General features: G+C 49.3%; 2 protein-coding genes across 2 annotated transcripts; one reads left to right on the top strand and one right to left on the bottom strand.

Moving 5' to 3' along the window:
• Positions 1 to 2,958: 2,958 nt before the first annotated feature.
• TMEM199 (transmembrane protein 199) lies at positions 2,959 to 9,409 on the bottom strand. Its single transcript, XM_054008134.1, has 6 exons — positions 9,136 to 9,409; positions 7,359 to 7,432; positions 7,092 to 7,181; positions 6,480 to 6,522; positions 5,720 to 5,832; positions 2,959 to 5,536 (listed from the first exon to the last, which is right to left on the bottom strand). The coding sequence occupies exons 1-6, from the start codon at positions 9,323 to 9,325 to the stop codon at positions 5,441 to 5,443; spliced, it is 606 nt and encodes a 201-aa protein (XP_053864109.1). The 5' UTR covers positions 9,326 to 9,409; the 3' UTR covers positions 2,959 to 5,440.
• Positions 9,410 to 9,474: 65 nt separating this feature from the next.
• Positions 9,475 to 17,846, top strand: POLDIP2 (DNA polymerase delta interacting protein 2). The gene is made up of 11 exons (XM_054008133.1): positions 9,475 to 9,710; positions 9,824 to 9,905; positions 10,342 to 10,439; positions 11,321 to 11,417; positions 12,075 to 12,150; positions 12,832 to 12,939; positions 13,212 to 13,348; positions 14,363 to 14,389; positions 14,592 to 14,717; positions 15,769 to 15,848; positions 17,375 to 17,846. Exons 1-11 carry the CDS (start codon positions 9,550 to 9,552, stop codon positions 17,487 to 17,489), a joined length of 1,107 nt encoding a protein of 368 aa, XP_053864108.1. The 5' UTR covers positions 9,475 to 9,549; the 3' UTR covers positions 17,490 to 17,846.
• Positions 17,847 to 18,743: the final 897 nt, after the last annotated feature.

The raw sequence follows: 18,743 nt of genomic DNA, 5'->3' as shown, positions 1-18,743 counted from the left end.
GAGAATGAGGAAGTGATTTCCAGGTATTCTTGTCTACGCTGAGCATCTCTGGCGCTGTGTTTGCACTGAGTTGGAATCTTATGTGGGTTTCACGTCCCAGCTGCCTGGCAAGTCATCTTTCAAAAGCTTAATTTGTAATTTAAAATCTCCCAAAGCCCATCACATCCTCTGACACAGGAACCAGCTCCCAGGAATGGACTCACTTGGCACCTGGCACCTGCATTCCTTCCCACAAAGTCACACCACTGACGCCACTGTCCAGTCATGGTGACTTTCAAACATGTGGGGCTGGGATGTCACCGTGTGAGGGAGGGGAACTGCCTGCAGAGCTGCACTTACAATTCTAGGTGATTTTTTAAAGGCAGAGCAGTAAACCCCCAAAGATTCACCTGAAACAGAAGCCTAGTCCCCACATGCAACAGTGGCTGTGGCAGGCGGAAGCGGGGTTAGAAGGGTCAGAGTTCATCTTGCTCCTGTGACTTGTTCTTTGCCAATCACCAAGGGATTCTGGGACTTGCCATCCAGTGAACATGGGACCTGTAAGCTGCTAACAAAGCATGCTGGGTATAAGAAGGCCCATTTTCCTCAGGCTGGGACAGGTCAGGGGTAGGGGTAGGTTTGCTGTTCTGTTCTCTGCCAAGGTGGTGACCAGGGCAGGGCAGGTTAGGCTAGGCTCCGCTCACCTCGTCTCTCTCCAAGGGGAAGGGGCTCAAGGTGTCTGGACAGGGCTGGGCAAGGGCCATTCTGGAGCACAGAGAGTGGTGAATTACTGGGGTGGTTCGTCCAGCCCCTGAGAAGGAGCTGTAGCTCCGGAGTTTGTTTTCCCTCCTTGTGGATTGTCACGGATTACCCTGGGAGGGGGTGATTCGGGTTCAGCAGAAGAGCTAAACCACCCAACCAATGGAGAAACTGAGGCACCAGCTGAATCTGATGCTAACAAGGTAAGTGCACCTCTGCGGTGGGACTGATGGAAGCAGGACGTCTCACCCTGAAGCCAGGTTCTACTTACGGTGGACTTAGGCAAAGAGGGAGTGAGAAGCTGGGTGCATCTTACCTAGACCAGTGTAAGAGGGAGTCAGACTCCTATGAGATCCAACACCCTGCTGCAGTCACTCTGCCTCTGGCTTGGGAGGCTACAGAAATAGGTCACACACGCCTTTTATTTTATACAAGCAGGGCTCCTTTGTATCGACTGGACTGGGTGAGGATCCAAGCAGCGGGAGCACCCACAATCCCAGTTGGAGAGATGCAAAGAGCTGCCCAAGGAGTGGTAACATCATCCCAGAGCCAGTGTTTACAATGACAGCATTTGTTGCTATTGCTGGGCACGGCAGACACCCACGGGCTTGCCCTTTCGCCGTTGATGGTTCCTGGTTACAGGGGTTGAGGTTGTTCAGTTTGCTCCCCACTGATGGTGGAATGGAATGACAAAGCAAGGGAGAGGCTAGTCTCTGTCCCTGTGGCGCATGCTGCATTACCCCCCTCCACTGCCAGGAAGTGGGGCTGAACAGTCCCCAGAGCTGGGGGGAGCTCAGAGATTCCAAGGCCAGAGGGGGCCATTGTGATCATGAAAGCTGACCCCCTGGATAGCACAGGCCAGAGAACTGCCCAAAATAATTCCCAGAGCAGAGCTGTTAGAAAAACATCAAGTCTGAGTTAGAGATTGTCAGTGATGGAGACTCCCTCATGCCCCCTGGAGGAGGTGCAAGGCCTGCGAGTGTTGGTTGATCACAGGATGACTCAGCCATCAGTGTGATGCAGCTGTGAAAAAGGCTAATGCTGTCCTAGGATTTATCAGGTGAGGTATTTCCAGTAGAGACAGTGAAGGGTTATTGCCATTATACAAGGCACTGGTGAGACCTCATCTGGAACAGTGCGGGCAAGTCTGGCCTGCTAGGATGATCTGAGGAATGGAAAACCTACTTTGAGAGGAGACTCAAGGAGCTTGGCTTGTTTAGTCCAACCAAACAAAGGCTGAGGGGAGATCTGACTGCTCTCTAAGTACATCAGAGGGATAAATACCAGGGAGGGGGAGGTATTATCCAAGTCAGGGGTAGGCAAGAGGCATTATCCAAGTCAGGGGTAGGCAACCAAAGGTGGCACGCAAGCTGATTTTCAGTGGCACTCACACAGCCCGGGTCCTGGCCACCGGTCCGGGGGGCTCTGCATTTTAATTTAATTTTAAATGAAGTTTTTTAAACATTTTAAAAACCTTATTTACTTTACATACAACAATAGTTTAGGGTTATATATTATAGACTTATAGAAAGAGACCTTCTAAAAATGTTAAAATGTATTACTGGCACACGAAACCTTAAATTAGAGTAAATAAATGAAGACTCGGCACACCACTTCTGAAAGGTTGCCAACCCCTGATCTAAGATAAGTGCCAATTTGGACACAGGAACACATGGATATAAACTGGCCATCAACAAATTTGATGTAAGTGCAGCTCAGTCTTTATTCCCATGTGTACATTTAGCCTCATTAAAACACAGTCTGCTTGCGCCCAGTTTACCAAGCGATCGCGATCACTCTGAATCAGTGATTTGTCCTCTTCATTATTTACCACTTCCCCATGTACTCTGGGGTTCACCCAGACCAGTGAGGGGTTGTGTCTCTGCCTGCCCTGTAACCCCGAGTGCATCTGTGCTGTGCAGGTTTGACTCAGAGCCCTGGCACCAGCAGTGTGTTCACAGCACAGTGGCCACATCTTGGCTTCCACCAGCCCGGTCATTCCTTGCAGGACGACACCAACAGCCCTTCATGTTCTGGAGTTGCCCCCAAACGGTCTCCATTGCAGTGTCCGTTCCCTCTCGCCGGACCCCCACAGAAGTTAAGTTTGCTGCCTCCAAAGAGACAAAGTGCACTTCAGCCTGGTGGTTCTGCTGAAGATCCACACTTCACTTCAATGGCCGGCACTGGCATGGCTTGGTAATAACACAAGGACAAAGTTACTAATGAAGAAGGTAGGTTTAAGAGAGAAGAACAGAAGACACAGGTTGGTTACAAGTAAAACATGCTTTTTAGTGACTAAAACTTAACATTAGCAATTTACAATCTTTGTCCAAGTAGGCTTCTCACCATAGTGAATTCTTGTTGCCCTGCTCTGTCCCTTTGCCAATTAATATATCTTGAGAGGGGGCAACCAGAACTGCATGCATTATTTAAGGTGTGGGAGTACCATGGATTTATATAGTGGCATCGCGATATTTGGTTTTATCATCTATTCCCTTCCTAATGGTTTCTAACATTGTTAGCTTTTTTGTCTGCGGCTGCGCATTGACAAGATGTATTCAGAGAACCATCCATAATGATTCCAAGATCTTTCTTAAGTGGTAATAGGTAATTTAAACCCCATAATTTTATATGCATAGTTAGGACTAATTTTTCCAATGTGCATTACTTTGCATTTATCAATACTGAATTTCATCTGCCATTTTGTTCTCCAGTCACCCAGTTTATTAAGATCCCTTTGTAACTCTTCAGTCTGCTTTGGACTTAACTATCTTGAGTAGTTCAGTGTCATCTGCAAATGTTTCCACTTCACTGTTCACCCAGTTTTCCAGATCACTTATAAATATGCTAACCAGCCCTGGTCCCAGTGTAGATTTGTGGGGGACCCCATGATTTACCTTTTTCCTGTGTGAAAACTAACCATTTATTCCTACTCTTGTTTCCTTTCTTTTAACCAGTTACTGATCCACAAGAGGACATTCCCTCTTGTCCCAGCACTGCTTACTTTGTTTAAGAGCCTTTGGTGAGGGACCTTGTCAAAGGTTTTCTGAAAGTCCAAGTCCATTATACCTTTATCAGCCAGATATTTTTTGATGAGATTACTAGTTAGACAGCATCTGTTTTCCGTAAACCCATGATGATTTGCATTAATTACATTACCTTCCTTTAATTCTTGATTAATCAAGTCTTGTATCACCGGCTCCATTATCTTCCCTAGGATCAGTGTCGGGCTGACAGGCCTATAATAACCCAGGTCATTCAGTTTGCCTTTTTTAGAAATTGGCACAATATTAGCTTGTTTCCAATCTCCTGGAACTTCCCCAGGACTCACTGATAACCAACATTAGTGGCCTGGGAGGCTCCTCAGCCAGCTCTTTAAAAATCATGGTTGCAAGTTATCTGAACCTGCTGATTTAAAAATGCCCAACTAGTGGAGTGGAGTTATCACCATACGATGAGACTATATCATCTGTCTTTCCCTAAATACAGAACAGAAATATTTATTGAACACTTCTGCCTTTTCTGATGAGTGATGATTCTACCATTTCCAGCTAGTAATGGACCAATACTATTATCATGATTGCTTTTGTTCCTAATATATTTTTAAAACTCCTTCTTAATTCTGCTGGCTATAGATTTCTCCTTATGTCCATATGCTTCCCTTATACGTTTTCTACAATTTCCAACTTGTGACTTGTCCCTATCCACTCCCCCTTTTCTTTAATTTGTTACACTTTTTTTTTATAGCTGCCTTCCTTTCCCCTCTAAAAGAAGTCAGTTTTTAATCAATACATCTTTCTTCCTTGCTTGCATCTTTTTGGGCATCTAGTAAGGTGTTGTTAAATGTTTCCCAATTATCATTTACATTTTTCTGCTTAAGTCATCCCTCCCAGCTCATTTGGCCCAATTGTTTTTGGCTTTGTGAAACTGGCCTTATTAAAGTAGCACACGTATCTATATTACTGGTCTAGACTTTATTCACACTGTACATAAGTCATAATCACTTATACCTAAGCTATCATTAATTTTTAGGTCTGCAGTCAGTTTCTCTATTAGATCTCATCTTAACAGATAAAGAATTCCCTGTATTGGCTGCAACACCTTCTGAGTTAGGAAATGTCCCAGTATGGGAGGAACAGTGTGGGAGTAGGTGCCCTCATTCTCCAGGGGAGCAGCTGTCTGCAGGGGGGAGAAAATGCACTGCCATGAGCACAGGGCCTGGGTGAGGCACCCACTGCTTCAGTCAAGAGCAGGCAGGGCTCATGCCCTGTACAAACTGTGCTTTACCCTAAAACAGCTTGGCTAGTGCACCATGCAGGAATGGAAGAGCATTAAAGAAACCAAGTGTAATGGCTTCTGTAGAAGCAATGGAGTAGGGGTTGGGATAAAGAGGGCAGAGACACACCCAGGCTGCCCCGGTACACGCAGCATCTCCGCCCTAGGAATCTGCCTTCGGGCAGGAGGAAGGTAATTCTAATGCACACAGAACCCATTTATTTTGAACAAGGGACAGCAACTTCAGAGCTAGACGATCCCCCCACTCTTCCCTGGGCCATTCATGGATTTGAAACCTCCCAATGCAGCTGACTCTTCTGTTCCATGCCACAAGGTCCCTGTTCAGTGCATCTGGTGATTCATTCAACCCACAGGGGAGGAAAAGACCTCCAGCATAAGGATCACAGTCTAAGTGAAAGCCTCCTGACTACAATCCTCCGAGCTCCCCTTCCATGGTCCGCACCATCACGTACAGTTCAGCCAAGCCCACCACTGAGGCCACGATCACAGCTGACAGCACACGCTGGGGGGACAAGAAGAAATAAGGGAGGTTTAAGTGACGCTGCTGGAGCATTCCAATCAGCCTCCTGTTCTCAGTGGAGATGGCATTCCTGCCAGGTCCTTCCAATGTGCTCTGAACACGCCAAAGGAGGTTGAGGATGGAAAAAACAAACATGGAAACTGTGCTGTCCCAGCTCACACTCACCGCTGCCATTTCTGTGAAGATGTACTGGCTGCCCAGGTATGTGCAGGCAAATGCAGCCACCACTGTGACAATGAAGTTGAATATGGTGATGACCACGGCTTTCATGGACCTAACTGGGGACGGGAGGGAGGGAGGAGAGATGTCAGCAAAAGCCTTTGCAGATAAAAGCGGTTTGTCATTAGCATGCAACGTAAGGTCTTGGGGTAAGCTATAGTACCTCTGCCTGAATCTGCCAGTCCCTTCCCCATTGTTCAGATAGAAAAACACTCAAGAATAAACACGTGTTGTACCTTTTGAAAAAACTTGCCTCTTTTGAAGAAGCAATTTTGATTTAAAACACTAACAAATTCACCTCTGCCTGCATTGCTGGGCCCGCAAACTGCAGCCGGGGGACAGCGTGAGCCAGAGAGAAGCAAGCTAGACACAAAATTTCACTGGTCAGGCTATCTAGGTCAGAGCTGGCAGACATCTCTTCTTTAGGCACCATGGTCTCCCCTTCTGATCCAAACTCCCAACCCTGAGGCTTTTCAAAATCCTTCAAACTCTGACACCCATATAATCATCCCAAGTTATTTAATGTATAAATAGGGACCGTCCCTTATTTCAAATTAAACCCATCTAGTGAAACACACCCTGCTAGTCAGAGAGAGGTGGGGCTGCTCTGTCTTTGAGGATGAGTAGATGGCAATTGATTTTCACAATTGGCTTTCTGCCTGCTGGGCATACACTGCCTGCTTCCTCCTGTGTTGATACAACTCACCTTGCCTTCCCAAGTCAGCCAGAGTCCCGTACCGGTTCAGTTCCTGAGAGGAGAAGGAGAAGAACCGGGTTATAAAAACCTTATTCCACCCTAGGTGTCAATTCCATAGTGGAGACAATTCCAGTAGAGCATCCTGCACTGCTGCCCCGTTGAGACTAGAACTATATTTGATCAACAGGCTTGTGGGTAGCACCCTGATGGCTCCGGTTCCCTTGTTTACAATACAGATTTGGCAGCCCTGTTTGAGGTGGAAGGCTTCCAGCACTTCTCTATTTCTCCCTTTAAAGGCCTTGTGCTGCACCAATCCTCACTCCCGGTGAGGGACTCTGGAGCTCAACAGTGATACTCTTGGATAGGCCAGTCGGGGTCATGGGAAAGGAATATCAGATGCTCTCCACATAGAGCTGAGTTGCTTTTGCCTCTCAGCTTCCAAACCAAAGAGCCTGGGACCCCAAATTCATCTCTGAGCATTGCCACGAAAGAGCTGTGCTGAGTACGTATTACTTTAACATTTATGGTGGTTCCATAGAGTACGGTAAACTTTTATAATTGGTGGAGAACAGACTGTCCAGATTTATTCTGATCTTGTATCTTCCCTGCCTTTCTTCAGACCTGGCAGTTGATGTTTCTTGTTATCCGCTTGTATTCCTCATTGGCTAGCTTAGCCTTTATCTTCTCCAGACGGGCCACCAGCTCTGGGTTCTAAAGACAATTAATAAACAAGAGAAACTGCAATGAGAGCTGAGGTGCCATTAATTTATTCTGTACATTTCTTGGCACATGAAAAACATCTAGTTTTAGTAACGTCCCTAGCTAAGAGATGGAAACAGTGTTCTAACAATAGCTGTAACTAGCATTTATCCCATGCTTGTTACATACCCTTGGAGGTTTCTCCACTTCAGGGAGATAAATCTCGCTGCCTTCCAGTAGCTCATGGAGATACACAGGAGAACCTACAACACAAAGAGTTCCTCTAAATCCTTTCAGTTCAGAAATGTAGGCAAAGCAGTGAAATGTAACATCCAGGTCAATCTCTGGATCTCTAGCTGGTCACATCAAGGATGCAACATGGAAATGTCTCCAAGACATAGAGAGAGAGAGAGAGAGAGAGAGAGAGTGTGTGTGTGTGTGAGTGAGAGAAACAGAGTTTAAAAACAACAAGTAGTTTTAAACAAAATTGTTTTTGTTAAGTTAAATAGGTTGTCAAGGAGAACAAAATAAAAATCCTGACCCTTCCACCTAACAGCATCTGCTTAGTACAAGAGTACTAAAGTGAAACTAGCTAGGTTCACAGTTCCAGGATAAATGAAAGACAAGTAGCATTATAACTAGATTTCAAATTAGTTTTGAGATCAGTTTGAGCAATGAAGATGTTAACAAGGTAAGTGAGGAAATATTGTAAAATGAGGGGGTTTATTTTGACTGTTTAACTTGAATTTTTACACTTTGCAATAGTTTTAATTCAGCCAATTCTGAGAGAACACTTTGTGGATAAAATTAACTGTTGATTTAAAGTACAAGGTTTGTAGAGTCTATCATCTGAGATGGATCCTCAAACAGTTTAGAGGAGTTAGAGATTAATACTATGCACTTGTCTAACACCTACAAACTGAAGATTTCAATGCACTTTAAAAACAATAACTTAGGCCACCAAATACCCTGTGAAGTTAGTATTATCCTCATTGTACAGAGGAGGAAACTAAGGGATAGACGTTAAGTGATTTTCCCAAAGTGGCAGAGCCATGAAAAAAGCCCAATTTGTGCCTTAAATTCTAAATCCTGTGCCTTAATTATACAGCCATCCTTCCTGCAACAGGGAAAGAAACATGTCAGAGGTATAGACATAATAAGGAGGCTGAGATACAAAAAGGGGTCGCTGGAGGCAGGAGTTGGAGAGAAGTCAACACCAATGCTGGCCACACTGTCTGAAGGGGCAGAGGTTGATGGTTCTAGACAAGAGAGGGGAGTTAGAGACAAGAGATCCATTAGGACAGGTGACTCAAAATCCATGGAGGTTTTTATAGACAAGAATGGAAGGCTCCAGTTCCAAGCTGCCTGAAGTAACAGGGAACAGTCTGAAGATAGTACAATGGGGCCATGTTTCTCTGTATAGGTGAGAAAGAGAGCAGCAGCATTTTGCTGGGGAGCTGGGACTTGGGGAGACCACAGAGAAGCAAGGAACCGGGAGAAGGATTTCAGCGGAGGCAGATCAAGGCTGTGACACTCACAGGAGATGGAAGCCAGTTTTAGAGTCCCATTACTGGAAGAGGGGGTAGGTATTTTGGGGGCCCTGGATGTTATTTAAAAAGCGAACAACCTTCCAGGATTCCAGGGGCTAGTTAACTCCCTAGAAAATCTTAGATTTTAAGAGTCTGCAAAAGCAAAGTTTGGCTGCGGTGTCAGTATGTTGCATGGATTTATAGTTTATATAAAGGGTGAAGCTCCCGCTCTGCTGCTGTTCCGCCGCTTAGCCATGGATAACGTTGTGCACGTTTTGGCTTTGCTGACAATAATTTGGGGCCCCCTAGAAGATCTTGGGGGGGGGGGAGTAAGTGTACCCCTCGTGCCCCCCCGCGCCGACCCTGGCCGTAGGGGGCCGGAAATGAGCCCGGCGGACGCTCAGCCTCAGGCCATGGCCCCGACCGGCGCCTCTCACCTGCCTGGCGCAGGGCGCCCTGCAACTTCCGGAGCAGGCTGAAGGGGACGAGGGGGCCGCGCCCGGCGGCCTGGGCCCCCAAAGCGGCCTCCAGCTCCGCCCGCAGCTCGCGGGGAAGCCGCCCAAGCTCCCCGCTGGCAGAGGCCGCCGCCCGCACCAGCCGCTCCCCCGCCACTATGGAGGACGCCATCTTGGACAGGACGGGGGGTCACATGATCACAGGCCCGTTCCCAAGGCCTCCCCGACCAACCATAGAGAGCGGCTTCTCCGGGAGTGGCCGCTCGCAAAGGGCGCTGGGAAGGCGGAGGTTGCATAACCGGCGGGGGCGGCGGCCGCGCGGGGCATTGTGGCCCGGGGGTGGTGTCAGAGCCAGGCCCGTCCGTTGTCCCGGCTCGGCCGGCCTGGGCGGGCGGCATGTCGGGCGGCGCGGCGCGGCGCTACCTGGCGGCGGCGCTGAGCAGGTGCCGGGTCCGGGCGCTGCCGCTCAGGGAGGCCCCGAGCCGCGGGCTCCGGGCGCTGTGTGCGGGGGGCCCCGGGGCCTCGCAGCTGCCCCCGCGCCGCCACCTCTCGTCCCGGTGAGGCGGGGTCGGGTCCGCGCGGCGGAGCGGGGCTCTGCGGGGCGGGGCGGAGCGGGGCTCTGCGGGACCCCGGCCCCCGCCTGGCCTGACTCGCTGTGGTTCCCCCGCAGGAACCGGGCCGAGGGCAAAGTGCTGGAGCCGGTGGGAGTGTTCGAGGTGCCGAAGCCGCAGGGCAAATACGAAACGGGCCAGGTAGGTGTCCGCTCCCAAGCCTCGTCCCTGCAGCAGCAAGGGAGAGAGTGAACCTGCCCCCGCTGTGCGGAGCCCTCGCAAGCCCGTCTCCATTCCTGGCCTCGCTGCGCCCCCGACCAGCTCTGCCTGCGGCTCCGACAGCTCCCGGGTGTTTAGTTCCCACTTCTCCCTCCCCCCAAGCCTTCTCCGTTCCCTCCTTCTCTGTCACCCCTCTCCTCTCTGTCAACAGGTCCAGAAAATGGAGCATGTCTTAGATTCTTTCTTCTCCCCTGCCCCATCAACCCAGGTTCTGCCCAAATCTTGCTAGTTCTCCCTGCATAATACAAATAAAATGCTGCTGCTTTAGAAGTGTGAGGTTGTTACCCTTTTTTGGGGTGCGTTTTAATCTCTTGGCTGTGATTTACACAGGACTGAAGTTTATGATTCCCCTTTTCAGCTGTTTCTTCACAGTGTATTTGGCTACCGAGGAATAGTCCTGTTTCCCTGGCAAGCCAGGTTGTATGATCGGGATGTTGCTTCTCCTGTTCCAGAAAAGTAAGGATTTACATTTGTTCATTTGCTCCCATGCTGCTTAAGCCTTTCACTGTTCTTCCTGGTCAGGATCACAGAGGTTTTAGGAAAGAGTGAGGCAAAGCCTCGGGTGACTTTTGTGTGAGCATCAAACTGGGAGAGATCGGCTCATAATAAGAGAAACTATTTTGGTATTAATTTAGACTAAGTTAAAAGGTGGGAGGAAGGTTTTAGGGAATGGTGTGTGTGCTTTAGAAACAAATGGAGGGTGGAATTGCATGTTAACAAAAGAAACTCCTGTGGATTTAGGTGTAGGTTGCTGTATAGGTTCCTAGTGATTTGAACTGGTTGGCCTTGGCTCCAGTCTTGGCAAGCTAGGTTCAGTTCAGCCTTCTCAGAGATGGAGCCTCCTTGTCTTTCACCTTCCACTCCATGCAGCTGATGAACCCCGCAAGTGAGTCTTGTGGGACATAGATAGGACTGAGGAGTGAACACATTGAAAATAAGGGCGGAGTGAAAGCATTAACCCAGATAGGAAGCCTGACTGACTAGTGAGACACTTCTCAGTCTCTGTAAATGGGGGCTATCATGCCACTGACATGGAGATATATATAGGCATCTCTCATCATTTATTGCTGTATGTGTGGGTGGTGTGAATCTCACATTGACTGAAATGGAGTGACTGGAGATCCTGCAGTGTATTCAGAACCCCCTTTTCCTTTAAGAATGAACTTGTTGCGGGTAGCAACTGTTTGTACTTTATCTACAATATCAGAGATGCAACCTGATGTATGACCAAACTTATTCCCGCTCTGTCTCACTTGCTGCTGGTAGGTGTAATCACATCCGTAGGGTGTAGGCTAGTGAAAGGAGCTCTTGTGCTCAGAATTTGTCTTTTTCTTTAGGAGTGAAAGTGCAGCAGGTCATGGATCCAAAGAAGTCAAAGGCAAAACTCACACCTACTATCAGGTGCTAATAGATGCTCGGGATTGCCCACATATAGTAAGTGTCTGATAACCTTGTTCTTGACACCCAAAGATTTCCCTCTTCTGTTAATTCCTTAGATGCAGACAGCAGCTGTAATGAAAGGCTGGGAGCGTGCTGTTAATGTTGTTCCTCTATAGTGGGAATGTTTGGAACAGGGGTGACTGACTGGTTCTGTTTTACCAGGTTATCATTCTGCTAAGAAAGATCATCAGAAATGTTTAACCATTACTCTTCTGAGTAGGTCAAATTTCTTCTGCCTAGGTTAAAAGCGATAGAGTCCCGTGGCACCTTATAGACTAACAGACGTACTGGAGTATAAGCTTTCGTGGGTGAATACCCACTTCGTCAAACATATTCACCCACGAAAGCTTATGCTCCAATACGTCTGTTAGTCTATAAGGTGCCACAGGACTCTTTGTCGGTTTTTACAGATCCAGACTAACACGGCTACCCCTCTGATACTTGACAGGTTAGGTAAAGGCAATAGGAACAAAATCTTCTTTTTAGTTGGTGTTTGAATTGTGATTTTTCTCTGGGAGATTAAAACAAGAGAAATGTTTGTTCTGAGCTGAACTGGTTAAATGAAATGTACAACCTTGAGAGAAGAATAATAAAACTGCTGTCGGCCCACAGTATTGTCCATTCGAAGCGCTAAATCCCCCTTATTTTCAGTCTCAGAGGTCACAGACGGAAGCAGTGACGTTCCTGGCGAATCATGACGACAGTCGAGCTCTCTATGCCATACCAGGTGAGTAAATAGCTGCTCTTAAGCTTTCTGGAGAGTGCAGATTCTCATGAGATCAGGCGAGGAGGACCATGAGAGGTACCATCACTAGTGAAGTCTAGTAACAGCAGTACGTAGATCTACCCCTGGAATGCCTTGTCCTAGGTGCAGTTTGTAGGCCTCTTGGAGAACAGTCGAGTGACTGACATGCACAGCATTGTGAAGAGGTATGTTCAACTGGAGTCAGTGGCTAGGCGAGTGAGGGAGTCTTGACTGTTGCTCAGATCCTTTGAGCTGTTGACCCCAAACCCCACTCTCTCTACTTAGCAGTAGATATTCTCAGATCCTACACCCTGCATTCCTTTCGCCTCCTTTATTTCTAGGGCTGCTGGATCTCTGTTTCTCCTTCTGTTGTGTTCCCTATCTGAAGTCCTTGTGTGATAGTCTAATCACTTCTGCAGCCATTAGAGGTTCTAGAAGAGAATTGGAGAAGTATGTATCTCTTTTGAAGAAGGTGGTAAAGCGAGTTGTGAAGAATTATTGCCAGGGAGTGTCCTGTAGGTTGAGGATAGTTTTGCTAGTTTAGATTTCCTCTGCCAGGCCCTTTTACTACTCATTAGTGTAATTTATTGCCCTGCTAAGGTGCCTCCTGTGAATCTCCCTTTGCTGGTGGCATTTAATGGCTGATGTAGGCTTCTTCTCTAGGTCTAGACTATGTAAGCCATGAAGACATCCTTCCCTACAGCTCCACCGATCAGGTGCCAATCCAGCACGAGCTCTTTGAGAGGTTTCTTATGTACGACCAGACAAAAGGTAACTGCATGCCCCTTGAGCCTTGCCCTAGAGAAAGCCTCTACAGAGCTGTGTGCTCCTATAAGGCACCTTCATAAGGAAAGACCGGCATCTGCAGCTCATTGTCTTAGGTGCAGTGCATTACCCGTGGGGTGAGAGGCTTTGTTCTAGCAGAAGCATCCTTAGACAGACCTCTGTAACCATGTAAAAGCTGCCGCTCTGTCTGAGAGGCGGGAGTTCAGTAGCTTATCTATAGCCTTTTGGATAAACTGTCATCTTTCCACTCCCTGCAGTTCCGCCTTTTGTAGCGAGGGACACGCTGTGTGCGTGGCAGGAAAAGAATCATCCCTGGTTAGAGCTGTCTGATGTGCACCGAGAAACCACCGAGAATATCCGAGTCACCGTCATCCCCTTCTACATGGGCATGAGGGTAGGTCTGGGTCTTACCTAGCGTGGACACCATTGTTACTCTCTCCACCCCATTTAAAACACCCTCATCCTTTCTATGGGCCAGTGCAGATAGCGCCGAGTCCTGCTGCAGCATCTCGCTTTCGTCCTGTGACCTGGCTTCTTGTTCTAGTTGCATCCTCACATATCATTATCCTCAGTGGTCGTGAACATGGAAACATGGGACAGAATGGTTATGGGAACATCCCCATCTCAGCCCCTGCTAGTTGTTAGCTGAGTTCTGTGAAACGCCTTGGGCTGCTCTGTGGGAGAGGTGCTACTAAAGGGCAGGTGAGAATTTTCACAATGCCTGTATCATTAACACTCCCTGCTGTTAGTGTTGGATGTGAAATGGCACCAGCGCAATCTGGACCGCAGTGAGTTACACTTAGTCTCCCCCGCCCCGCCTGGGGTTTGACACTCGGCTGCTTTGCCTTCTCCCTGGGGCTGAGGAGATTAAAGCTTTCTGGATTCAGCTGACACCCTGTGCTTCTGACACCTCGCTGCTCGGGGTTCAGCTTGTGTATTAGCCAGCTGCCTTGTGGGGTGGAGAGCTGGGAATTTACACATACAGTTTCAAAATAAACAATGCCTCTAGGATCAGTAGGATTGTAAGGCAGCCTTGGACCACAACACAGGCAGGCCCTGATGGAAGCTAAGCTTCTGGAGAGCTGAACTGGTATGTATCCCATCTGCTAACCAACAGCATGTGGAGTTGGACATCCTCTAACAGCACAGAGGTATAATTAACAGGGGTACCCATGACTGGTCAGTTCTCCAGTCACTGGTGGATCCCTGGAGCTCTTCTGTCACAGTTACATAGATGCTCAGGCCAGTGTTACCCTGGGAATGAGGGACTAACTCATGGGTGAATTTGGAGAGTGCCTCAGTCTGTGCTGCCCAGTCAGCCCTGCGTGCTTGTGCTGTGCTGATCGCTGAAGGGGCATTGGTGCTGAGCTGAAGGACATCTATTAAACTAGTTTATTTCTCTTGACAGGAAGCCCAGAATTCCCATGTCTATTGGGTAAGTGCCTTGTGCTTCTGTAAAACAGCCAGAGGAGGAGGAGGGCATTTCTTTGCTGTGAGGTGCTGGAAGCCCCACCATGGCTATGGACAGATTTATCATGATGGGCTCTGAGGGAGGGTGGCATCAGCAAGTGGACCTGATACCTGGCCTATTGGCGGCTGGCTCCAGCTCCTGACGACTGTGTCTCTTGCCTCTCTAGTGGCGTTACTGTATCCGCTTGGAGAACCTTGACAATGAGGTGGTACAACTGCGAGAACGGCACTGGAGGATATTTAGTTTGTCTGGCACCCTGGAAACTGTTCGGGGCCGAGGAGTTGTGGGAAGGGTAAGTATTGCCTGATATCTGTCCCCCAAATGGAGGCTATGTCTGAGCACTCGCCCTGGGTTGATTTATCAGTATGCGGCTTAATGGGCACTTCCAGTGACTGCAGTAAGTGTGCATTGTGAAAGAGTCATGTGCACAGTTCCTTGCAGGTTCTGTCACTCCTGAGGGAATTCTGCACCGAAAAATTCTGTGTGCAATACTTTAAAATTCTGCAAATTTTATTTGTCAATAAATAAATGTGGCTCCGGCATGATAGTGGGGAGCACAGGGCACTGGCTGCATTGAGGTGGGAGATCACCCTGCAGCCTCCACTGCTAGTTCCAGCATCTATGCCTCACTCCACAATCCCCTCCCCCACCCTATTCCACCCCCCCTTCCTTCCCCTCTACCTCTTCTCCTTACCCCCCGTCCCTCCCCTCATTTCCCCGCCGCGCCTTACCCAGCCCCACTTCCGGCACACGCTGCTGCACAGAAGGGGAGCTCGACAGGCACTAGGACCCAGGAGGCGGCGTTCAACTGCAGAGTCAGAAGATCTGCAGCCCCCTTCAGCTAGGCAGCTTGCAGAAATGGGGGGGGGGGGGGCGAAGGTAACCCTGCATGCCCCCCCATGCCTCGCCTCTGTTTGGGGGCAGTTCCCCCCAAAACTGTGCCAATGGTTGTTCCCCGTCCCCCGCACGCCCTCCCTTTGGTTCCCTGCTGTTTTCTGCCTGCCCGGGGGTGGGGCTTTATGCAGGCTCGCAGTCCTGCAGAATTACCCCAGGAAGGAGCCCAGCAGAAAGTGCAGATCTGGTCAGCAGAGGGTTGTTCTAGTTCACTCAGTCCCCCAATCTGACTGGGGGGGAACTGAAATACGGTGTCCTGCTGGTGCTGCTTATTGGGTGTGGCCTTTATTATGGGGGTGGTGATGGCAAGAAGAGAAACAATTGCTAAGCAGCATTTTGAAGCCTGAGGAGCTCTGCTGATTTTGTTGCAAAGCAAATCTGCCAATGGCTGGCTGTGGAGAAATCTCGGGGGATCTGACTGATACAGTGGGGTCTCTTTGTGTCCTCAGGAGCCAGTCTTATCCAAAGAGCAGCCAGCATTTCAATACAGCAGCCATGTCTCACTGCAGGCATCCAGTGGTCACATGTGGTAAGAAACATTCACTGTTGTGGTAGTGCAGAGTCCTCAGTTGGAGATTAGGACCCCGAGACAGTCTGTGTCCCAGAAAGCTCACAGTCTGGGGTTCTCACAGGACTCAACAGCTGGTGGGTGTGGACAAGGCAACTAAAGGTGGCTGCACGTTTGCATAAACCAGGCTGTAGTGATAGTTCCAGGAACCCCTGCTGTCCATGAGCCCTGGCAGAGACTCCGAGCTGGTTCCTTCTTCTTCCCCAGTTTCTCCCTTGCGATGGAGCTGGGCCCTTTCCAAATGATCTGCTTATATTATCAGTTCCCCAAATTATCAGCTCCCCGACATGTTCCCTCTTGAGTCCCAGAGGCAGGGTTGTATGGGCTCTTGTACCCTAGGGCCTTCCTTTAGCAGAACCCACTGGAGGAAATGCTAGAGAAGTGCACTGACTTTCTCCCAGAGTGAGTCTGAAATTTAGTGCCCAAAGGCCTGACGCTTGGGATTGTTCCTGGCTTACGCAGTCCCATGTACTTCAGCAGCATTGAAAACTAACCACTCGTTCATTAAATCCCTAACTGTGCACATTGTGGAGAGGTGTCACATGACCCCTCTCTTCCCCACCTTTGAGCACACCTTTCTCAGAAGCTGGGGGCTGCTTTGCAGACACTTGTATCTGAGCTGGAATTACTACAGCAGACCTGTCCCTTCAGGTCTTGCTAACTCAGGCTTTCACCTTGCATGGGTGGGGATTCCTGACTAGCTGAATGAAAGATCCCCTGGGAGTAGAATGCAGCTCGTTGTAGTGCCCTCCTCCCCAAAGTCTGAAAGGAAAGACGGGCGCCAGAGCTAGGAAGCCATTCCAGTAGTGGGGAGCGGAAGGGGCTGGAATCACCAAGCCACATGGCTTCCTTTCTAGTAGATGGTCTTCTCAGGTGATGAAGAATCCGACTCAGAGCTATTGTTTTATCTATCAAGACCCCTCCCTGTTAGCTCACATCCTGCATCACACAAGTTTGCTTTCCTGAGGCATTGGGAGACCTGCTGGGGAGTTGACTTGTCTTACCTGTGTACGGAAATGTGTGTTCAGTGCTTAATCTTCCGTTGTGAAATTGTGAAGCAGAAACTTCAGCTTCCAAACTGCCTGTGATGGGCCTTTAAGGACTGATCCCAGGTTGCTGAGCCATTGGGGCTTCTGCTGGTAAATAAGAATGTGAATTTGACCTATTTGCAAACTAAACTCAGATGGCCTAACCTAGCCTGTCTCCGGCTTGGCCTGAGCAGAGCATTGTCCGAGTTATCTGGGGGTGGCTTTAGGCCTCTCCCCCCAGGGGTGGCCTGCTCTGTGTTGGGCTAACCGCCTTGTCGTAAGTGAGTCACATGGCCGGTGATGCTTTCCTGCTGGTGGGAGGATTCTGCGAAGGCAGGCCCCTGCAATGGCAGAGTGCAGAAAGGTTGATGCCCCCACCAGGAGTTGTCATTCCATTCCTGCACTGTGAGGGGCGTGGTGTGCATTGGTCTCAGTGTGGGCTCTAACTTCATTTTGCAGGGGTACTTTTCGGTTTGAGAGGCCTGATGGCTCCCACTTTGATGTCCGAATCCCACCCTTCTCATTGGAAAGCAACAAAGATGAGAAGACGCCTCCCTCTGGCCTTCACTGGTAGAGCAGCCTAAGCACGGTACCCCAGGAGAACAGTTGTGCAGTGCAGACCTCTGGTTCCCACCCTGCTGCAGCCAGGGATATGGAACTTCTCAATATTTTAAACCATTTTGTTTTAACCATTGCTAAAGGGGAGTTTCTGAACTTTAACACTGGCTCTTTCAGGCTGCTTGTAAGCATCATAAGCTGTATTAATGAATCCTTACTTCCCCCCGGCGCTGGCTGGTGCCCGAGCTCGGGGCGTTTAGGACTGTGCTGCTGTGAAGTTGGGCCCACTCAGCAGGGCTGGGCCCTTTCCAAATGTGTTTGAATTCTCTGGGATGTGAGGTTTCTCTTTAATAAACTGGCCCTTCTAGTTGTAGCCCATCTTCCTTTGTGCGCCAAGGCATTGGTCTCACGGCTAGCTTGCCCCAGGCTGTGCAAAGCTCCATCAGCCCAAACCTCTGTGCCTGAGAAGGTGAGCGCTGGCTGTGCCATGTCGGTAAGGCGCTCCCAGCCCTGGAATGCAGACGCCCCTGAAGAAGCCTGGTAGCGTGTGCGGAATGCACCATTTGGCGGGGTGTTGCTTGCCAGGCTCTGCCCTGAATTGCTGCCAAGTCCCTGCTCTAACCAAATGGGTGCAAAGGGTGAACAGCATTGAGCGTGGGCATGCGCAGAGCAGAGTGCGTCAGCACTTTGTGCTCTGAGACAGCAGCAGTCATTGTGGTCAGCCCAGCTGAGTTAAAGGTCACTTGGAAGGAGCCCCTCCCCTTCTGCAGGCCACACGCTCTACCTAGCTTTGAAAATGTACAGCTCGGTGACTGCTGCTGACAGCCCCTTCCCTGCAGAGCTGTGACACTGGCTGTGCCCTGGTTTCTGTCCTGCATTAGCAACTCCTGCTTGGACAGGAAAGTTCCCCTCTGGGAGGTAGAAACTGGTCTGTAGCCTGGCTCCCCCGAGGAGGTGCCTTACAGGCAGTGCAGAAAGGTCAAGGTCTGGTTCAGAGCTTTATTCCCCAATGTGTGGGCTTGGAATGGGGTGTGCTGTGACTCCTCATGCTGCACACCTGAGCAAACCAGGGGCTGCTTCTAATTCAGGTAGAATGTAGGTGGGGGGTGCTCGAGTATAGCAGTGGGGGTCCCTTTTGCACGTGAAGGTCCCACACCTCCCCAGAAGCCAGAGGTTGTCTTTCTGCATGTTGGGAATGGAGTCTGAACAGCTCTGAGAACCTGTGGATGGACCTGCAGGAGTCTGGAAGTGAAGGCTTCTGATGTGACAG

This window comes from Malaclemys terrapin, chromosome 18 (assembly GCF_027887155.1).
Source record: "Malaclemys terrapin pileata isolate rMalTer1 chromosome 18, rMalTer1.hap1, whole genome shotgun sequence".
Classification (NCBI taxonomy): Eukaryota; Metazoa; Chordata; order Testudines; family Emydidae; genus Malaclemys; species Malaclemys terrapin.
The sequence above is the reverse complement of the archived record's forward strand: the minus strand, read 5'-3'. Positions and strand labels throughout refer to the sequence as shown.